Source organism: Aquarana catesbeiana, linkage group LG03 (assembly GCF_042186555.1).
Source record: "Aquarana catesbeiana isolate 2022-GZ linkage group LG03, ASM4218655v1, whole genome shotgun sequence".
Taxonomy (NCBI): Eukaryota; Metazoa; Chordata; class Amphibia; order Anura; family Ranidae; genus Aquarana; species Aquarana catesbeiana.
Window position 1 is genome coordinate 238,266,945 of NC_133326.1, and position 8,785 is coordinate 238,275,729.

Genomic DNA, 8,785 nt, shown 5'->3' on the forward strand with positions numbered 1-8,785 from the left:
ACACTGCCCACTATCCCCCCCCCCCCCCATAATTGTGATTAAAAAAATAAAAAAGTAAATTGTAAAATAATTTAAAAAATACAATTGTAAAAAAAATAATAAAAATAAAGAACTACTGACACTGTTCACTGCCCTACTGACACCATTCTGCACATACTACTCACCGCTGTACACTCCGCACTCCTCACATGCACATTCTACCCACTGCCATACACTCTGCACTGTATATTCCCTATTTAACATTACTACATTCTGCACTATGCAAGTCATCTCAGACTATTAAACCACACCCCATTTAAGCCACTCCCAATATGTAGCACAGTTTAAGCCACGCCCACCTCCCTTAAATTAGTTTTTGCAGGTTAGGATGTCTGAACTAAATAACAAACATGGTATACTAGCCTGCTCTGTGCAAAAGTTTTGCAGAACAGATTCTCCTTTTCTGGGGTTCCCCCGTTGGCGCTCCAGACCCCTCCTCTTCAGCGAGTGCCCTCACGGAAACTCGCTTTCCATGGGGGAACCCGTGTGTGCTCGCTCCCGAGCCACCCTGCCTGTGTCTAATAACACAGACCAGGCGACCCGGCTCCGCCCACCACTCCCTCATCACAGCATTTGATTGACAGCAGCGGGTGCCAATGGCTGCTCAATGACAAATGAGAACGCAGCGAGAGCTGTTGCTCTACTGCACATCGCTGGCTCAGATAGGAGTAAGGCTGCATTCACACCTCAGCTTTTTAAATTGCGGGCAGATTTGCCATGATTCTGCCTGCGATTTCACAGCACCAAGGTGTGACAAATCGCAGAACGCTTTTGAGATGCCATTCATTTGAAAAGCACCTAAAATTGCAGTGCGGTTCTGGTGCCATAAATCACGGTGCATTAGCGGCAACCCACATTGTGTAAAACTTGTCATCCAAAAAAATGTTCTGTAGCTACTTTTGGGCGACATGCTTCACGCAATGCAGGCTGCCATGATTGCAGCATGACAATCACAGCAGAACAACACCGCGATTGTAGGTGCTATTCAAATAAATGGCATCTCAAATGTGCGTTCTGCGATTTGTCATTCACACCTCAGCGCTTTGAAAACGAGGGGCAGAATTGTGGCAATTTTGAACACAATTCGAAACACCAAGGTGTGAATGCAGACTGAGGGGCGGGGGGGGGGGGAATACACAACACAGAAAGTTTTTTTTACCATAATACATAGAATGCATGAAGGTAAAAAAACCTTCAGCCTCTATAGCCACTTCAAAAGCGGAGCTCCACCCAAAAGTGCAACTTCGCTTATTTGTCTCCTCCTCCCCTCCGATGCCACATTTGGCACCTTTCATGGGGGGAGGGAACCTTTATTTGACAGGTACCCTGTCCCCACTTCCGGAGATGGTGCTGTGGCAAAGCTCAGCCCCCCTCCTCCTTCCACCATTTAGAAAGCGCAGTATGGAACCGGCTCCCTTGCCGACAATGGCGGCAGCTGCACCGAACAGCCGGTCCAAAGATCGGCTGGGGTGGTGACATCGCGGGATCCCTGGACAGGTAAGTGTCCATTAAGGATGAGATGCTGCGTGTTCAACATGCCCGCCAGGAAGCTGACACTGCGCAGCGCTAATCACGGGTAATGAGACACTTCCTGATCCGTAGCTGCACAGAATGGGAAATGTCTCGTTGCCTGTGATTAGCGCTGCGCAGTGTCAGCTTCCTGGCGGGCACGTTGACTTGTGAACACGACTCAGCTCATCCTTAGTGTCCATATATTAACAAAAGTCAGCAGCTGCAGTAGTTGGGAACTCCTCTAAGGTAAAATAAAAACATTGAGGCTTTAGCTCAATCCTCCTAGTTTGTAACTCGGGGAGTGTCTTCACTGGGAATGTAGAAGGACCCCATGTACCCGGCTAAACGTACTACAACTACACAACTACAATGACCCCTATACAGTACACTGTAGGCACACGGCTCCTCACGTATCATAACATTCACGGACAACTGCCCTCCTCTGCAAACAAATCAGAGCCCCGGGCACATGAGCACGTATGAATAGACGGGAGTCCTCCTGTGCTGGCCGAACTCATAATATCTATAAACGCACATCATACCTTCTTCTGCTGTGCCAGCCTCAGCCATGCTGCCACCACTTCCGGGAGTGGGCGGGTCCAGCGATGGCACAGGACGACAGCAGAGGCAGCACCGCCTCTCTACAACACGTGGGCGGGGTCACCTACTCACAGCACCGCCCTTCTATGTCCACCCCTTCATCGCTGGAACCTCTTGTTCTATCAAACCTTTCATTGCCGACGGCTCCTATATCTATCGTGTAGATGTCCTTGTAGTAACCCCCTTTTGTTGCCGGCAGAGGTCCTTTTTTTAATCACCTCCTTTATTGCCAGCAAATGTCCTTGTAGTAACACTTCATCCCCAGAAGGCCTCTTGTATTAACCCTTTAATTGTTGGCTGTTGTCCTTGTATTAACCCCTTCGTTGCTGGCTGATGTCCTTGTAGTAACTCTTCATCCCCAGAAGGCGTCCTTGTATTAACCCTTTCATTGCTGGCCGATGTCCTTGTATTAACCCTTTCATTGCTGGTCGATGTCCTTGTATTAACCCTTTCATTGCTGGCCGATGTCCTTGTATTAACCCTTTCATTGCTGGTCGATGTCCTTGTATTAACCCCTTTGTTGCTGGCTGATGTCCTTCTAGTAACTCTTCATTCCCAGCAGGCGTCCTTGTGTTAACCATACCTCCCAACTTTTTGAGATGGGAATGAGGGACACCTATCAGCAAAAGCATGCAGGCATAGGACACACCCCTTGCCACGCCCCCTTAAAGGAGAATTGTACAAAAGTAAAAAAAAAAAAAATCAAGATTGGTTAAACCCACAAGTGTTTTTTTTTACCACTACTATTCCTTTATATTGGCTTTTGGAATTTACAAATGCAGCAATTTGGAAATCAGATGAAAGGTTTAGTACTGGAAAACACTTTTTGATAGATAAAAAGTGTATTTTATATACATCTATAGTTACAGAGCAGAACAAAATGAGGGACGAATGAGAGACAGAGGGACATTGTTCCAAATCAGGGACAGTCCCTCGAAATCAGGGACAGTTGGGAGCTATGTATTAACCCCTACGCTGCTGGCTGATATGCTTGTAGTAAAACATTATTCCCAGCAGGCGTCCTTGTATTAACCCCTACGTTGCTGGCTGATGTCCTTGTAGAAACCCCTTTGTTACCAGCACAAGTTCTTTTCTTTTCTTAACCCCTTAATTGCTTGCAAATGTTGTTGCAGCAACCCCTCATTGCCAACAGCCCCCGTTCCATTCCTATGACCCCTTTCACACTGAGGTGGTTTTCAGGCGTTTTAGAGCTAGAAATAGCCTCTAAATAGTGCCTCTAAAGCGACTCCCATTCATTTCAGTGTGTCTTTTCACACCCGTGCGATGCGCTTGCGTGATGTCAAAAAAAGTCCTGCAAGCAGCATCTTTGGAGCGGTTTGGGAGTGCGGTATACAGCGCTCCCAAAACGCCCTGCCCATTGAAATGAATGGGCAGTGCTTCCAAAGCACCTGAAAAATGCTTCAACACTGGCGCTTTTAACTCCTTCTTGATCACAGGGTACTTCCTCATTCTATGATTTCCAGACTTTTTATCAGCAAGAGTAACCCCATTAACCCTTTGATAGCTCCCTAGTGGACTGCTTAAATTAACCCTTTCATTTCAAACGGCTTCCCATTCAATTAATTCTTTGATTGCCAGTGGGTCTTATTATTAACCGCTCCTCATTATTAACCTCTTCATTCCTGGCAAGTACCCTTCTATTAACATCTTTATTGCTACCAGCTCCCATTTGACAAATCATTTCATAAGTAAAAAATCTCCCCATCTTGTGCACTGTTTTTTTTTTTTTTTTTTAATTAACAGTAATGTCGGCCATACGCGGTTCGAATTTCGAAAGAATTTTCTTTCGAAAATCGTATCTAAGAATTTTCGTACAAATTTCGCACCATTAGTGGGCTGCAGCAACGGACGATTTTCGTGTGGCAATCAAATTTGAGGAATCGGACATGTTAGAAATTTTTTGAAAAGCGAACGATTTTCTAATCAATGATGGGAGAATCGTGCGAGAAATATAATAAGAAAAGAAAATTTACAGAGAGAAAAGAAGATTCCCAGCCACGAAAATTCTTTTCTGTAGCAACATGAGGTGAAATTGAAGGCTTGGTGGGCCAAATTTCGAAAATCAATGGTGGCATCACCGAATCACAAAAAAAACGAACTTTCTGATTTTGAAAAGAAAATTTGTTCAAAATTCGACCGTGTATGGCCTGCTTAAATAGTTTACTGTTACTTTAATACACAGCTTCACTTCCATTAACCCTTTGGTCATGATTAGAGCTCCATTCTATTTATCCTTTCATCACCAGCAACTCCCCAGATACCTGAATTATATTAAACCCTTTCACGCAAGAAGCTACTGGTACATTCCCCACCATGTCCCAAGTTCCTTTGTGTATTAACCCATTCACTGATAACTCCCCTCTGTCATATTTAAAGTGAAACTCTAGGTATGTTCTTTAGTACATACTTACACTGAGCCTGCTTGGCTTGATGTAGGTTTTCATATCTGATATTCAAAGGGCCGCTGGGGAAGCTGAAAATCACCATAGTGGTCGGCGCTACATACAGTGATAACCACTAACACCTGGGCTTCTCCCTCTGCACACTGAACACAGGAGGTCGCTCAGTCAGCATCACAACAGACCACATTGGATTAAAACCCCATGCTGGGGTGCAATGCACTGTACTGTATATTGTGTTGGGGCACTTTTACAATGAATGACACTGCAATGTATTGCACATACAGTAGAGCAGTTGTTTGTCAGTAAATGTGCCCTTAGAGTTTGCCCTGCTCTTCTAGGTGTACTGATGCAGCGTGGGCATACTGCCTCTTTTAGCCAGTGTGCCCTATATGGGCATAATGTCTGAGCTTGTCAGTATAATACCAGCTTGCGGAAATAGGGACAAGACATATATATCTGCTCCTGGTTGTGGTGGCCTCCACAGTTCTAATAGATGATGAGTGGGGGGATTCCAAATTTTCAGTGCACCCAAATGACTGGGTTAAAATGGTTCTAAAGTCCAAAGGTTTTTTTACCTTAATAAATTCCATGCGTTAAGGTAGGTAACCTTTCCACATGTTATTCCTTCCCCCTCTACCTAAACACTTACCGGTGCAGTGCTGCTCTCTCTGAGAGCAGTGGGAGCCATTGGCTCCTGCTGCTGTCAGTCAAATCCTGTGAGGAGGGATCGGGGGCGGGGCCAAGCCATGCTGTGTGTGTCTATAAATCCACACAGCCCTGCTCTGCAGTGTGTGCCCCCATAGCACTCAGCTTGCTATGGGGGCATATGCAGGAGAGTTGGAATTGACAGCGCATGCGGGGGACTCCAGCAGAGCAGGTAAGTGACCACTTTGTGCAATACTCTGCAACAGAGCAGGTGAGAATAAACTTCATTTTTATTTTAGGGAAAAAATAGGAGCCTTTAGTATCACTTTACGAGTCACTGACAGAAACAAATGCAGCCATTAGGCACTGCTAATTCTTCACCAATCTTCAGTTAAAATGAGAAGCTCATGTTAGCACATGAACCCTGCAAAAAAAACTAAAGCAGTTGTAAAGGTTTGTTTTTTTTTTATAAAACAATAAACATGTTATACTTATCTTACTGGCAGCCTCGATTTTCCTCTTCTGGAGTCCCCCGCTGGCACTCTCCGCTCCTCCTGTCCTGCATGTGCCTACATAGAAAGCTATGTGCTATGGTCGCAGATGTGTGGCCCCACTCCCGAGCAGGGCTGTATGTGTCTATAGACACACATAGCGTTGCTCAGCACCAACTCCCCTCTCACGGGATTTAACTGTTTGGTGTAGGCTGACCATAAAGTGATACTAAAGTCTTGGGGTTTTTTTAGTTAAAAATAACAAACATGTTCTACTTACCTGCTCTGTTGCAGTGGATTTGCACAGAGCAGCCCAATTCCTTCTCTTCCTGGTTCCTTTTCTGTGCTTCTGGCCCCTCCCTTCTGTTGAGTGCCCCCACAAAGAAGATTACTATGGGGGCACCCGAGCCAGGCCACAGCTCTGTGTGTTCACTCAGACACGGAGCCGCAGCCAAGCCCCGCCCCTTCATCTCCTCATTGGCTGACTGTCCTTGACAGTAGCGGGAGCCAATGACGCCCTGTTTCACTCTCAGCCAATGAGGAGGGGAGTCCCGGGGAGCTAAGACACTCCTGCAACATTGCTGGATCTAGATGGACCTCAGGTAAGAATTAGGGGGGGCTGAGAGGGGCTGCTGCACACAGAAGACTTTTTATCCTAATGCATAAAATGCATTAAGATAAAAAAAACCTTCAGCATTTGCAATCACTTTTACTCCAATTTAACTGTTCATATCTGCGAGCTGCAATCTTGAAAAGTCCTGCTTGCAGTATCCTTCCTGTTTGAAAAATGCATCTTCCATTATAGTATATTAGAAACGCACCAAAAACACACTGTGCTTTTTTTTAAAGTGCTTTTTTTTTTTTTTTAGTTAAAAAAAGAGAGAGCGGTCTGGGTACTGCCTCTTAATATAAGACAACTCCATCCCTATAAAACATACAAAACAAAAAGAGTTCACCCGTGGGACTTTAAATTAGTTGGTTATAGAGGTCATGACAGTTAGTATAAGGATTTATTAAAGTTCCAAAAACATGATTGTAAATGAGTATAAAAACATCATTAAGCATAGTTTAACCATTGACATATTGGTTACAGTAATAGGATACATAATGTACATATACAACTTTTGTACTCAACGCGTTTCGCAAGCTCAGCTCGTTTCCTCAGGAGTTGGTGTATATGCAGGATATATTATGGCCAATTGGTCCATAGGACTGGTCTACAGGGGCAGCGGCGGAAAAGTGCTCCAGCCGGGAGCTGAAGAGACGTAACCCGCAGCAACTGAACAGGGACTTGGCAGAAGGCGGACATGGCGAAGAAAGGGGATAGGAATGTAGTGTATCCTGAAGCGCCCCAGTGGCCACATATGTCATGATAACCCTGTGTAGGACCTCTCAAATGTGAGAGGACAATCCAAGTGAGGGAGATTGGATCACTTGGATTGTCCTCTCACATTTGACAGGAGTTTCTTTTGGGTGACACGCTGCACGCGATGCGGTTTGCCACGTGTTTTATAGCAGTTGTATACCCGCACAAAAAAAAAAAAAACTGTAAGGCAAAGGCATAATGAGCTAGTATGCACATACTAGCTCATTATGAAATACTTACCTTCGATCGAGGCATCGGCATCGGATCCCTGTCACCGCCGAGAGAGCTGACATTTTCCCCTCGGCATGTCTTCCGAGTTCGTGGCTCCGGTGCTGTGAGTGACCAGAGCAGCGATCATGTCACTCCAGGGCATGGGCGCGGGAGTCTTTTTTCCGGCAAGATCCAGCAGCATCCTCCGGACCTTCAGAGCACATGCGCCGCCTGACGTCAGCGGCTGCATGCAAGGTGAATATCTCCTAAACTGTACAGGTTTAGGAGATATTCATTTTACCTACAGGTAAGTCTTATTATAGGCTTGCCTGTAGGTAAAAATGTAAAAAAGGGCTATACAACCACTTTACCGTGCGACAATCACGGCAGAACCGCACAGCGATTTTAGGTGCCAATCAAATGAATGGCATCTCAAATGTGCGTTCTGCCATTTGTCATTCACACACTTTCACATTTTGAAATCGTGGGCAGAATCGTGGCAAATCTGCCCCCGATTCAAACCGCAAAAGTGTGAATGCAGCCTGATGCGTTCTTGCTGTGTTTTCAATGCATTTCGATGGGGAGGTGCATTTTTGGTGTGTTTTATTTTAACTGACCAAATATGTACCAAAAATGCAGCAAGCAGGATTTTTAACACCGCATCAAAAGGTGCCAATAATGGTCGACAATAAATTCAAATTCAAAGTAAATTCAAGATATTAAGTAACAAGTAGAATATAATACAATTATATATATATATATATATATATATATATATATATATTTTTTTTTTTTTTTTTATATATATATATATATATATATATATATATTTTTTTTTTTTTTTTTTTTAACCGTCAATTTCAGCCAAGTGCATCCTGAATTTTTGGTTTCAGCACCAATGTTAACCGGTTCAATACCGGGCATTTTCACCCCCTTCCTTCCCAGACCAATTTTTAGTTTTCAGCGCTGTCGACAATTGCGCGGTCGTGCGATGTTGTACCTAAACAAAATTGACGTCCTTTTTTCCCCCACAAATAAAGCTTTCTTTTGGTGGTATTTGATCACCTCTGCGTTTTTTATTTTTTGCGCTATAAACAAAAGAAGAGCGACAATTTTGAAAAAAACACAATATTTTTTACTTTTTGCTATAATAAATATCCCAATTTTTAAAAAAAAAAAAAATTTTTTTCCTGTTTCGGCCGATACGTATTCTTCTACATATTTTTGGTAAAAAAAATCGCAATAAGCATATATTGATTGGTTTGCGCAAAAGTTATAGTGTCTATAAAATACGGGATAGATTTATGGCATTTTTTAAAAAAAATTTTTTTTTTTTTTTTTTTTACTAGTAATAGCGGCAATCGCAATTTTTTTTCATGACTGCGACATTATGGCGGACACATCGGACACTTTTGACACATTTTTGGGACCATTCACATTTATACAGCGATCAATGCTATAAAATTGCATTGATTACTGTGTAAATGTGACAGGCAGTG

At 43.7% G+C, this 8,785-nt stretch overlaps 1 protein-coding gene across 2 annotated transcripts in view; it reads right to left on the bottom strand.

The window, feature by feature from the left end:
- ZNF277 (zinc finger protein 277) overlaps window positions 1-2,236 on the bottom strand; it is a 137,802-nt gene extending 135,566 nt beyond the window's left edge. Inside the window, exon 1 of one of the 2 annotated variants that reach the window (XM_073619892.1) lies at window positions 2,094-2,236. In XM_073619892.1, the coding sequence (XP_073475993.1) occupies window positions 2,094-2,121 (28 nt within the window). In that variant the 5' untranslated portion in view covers window positions 2,122-2,236. The remainder of the gene's footprint in view (window positions 1-2,093) is intronic. The other variant, XM_073619891.1, reaches the window with a different exon arrangement.
- Between the last annotated feature and the right edge of the window lie 6,549 nt (window positions 2,237-8,785).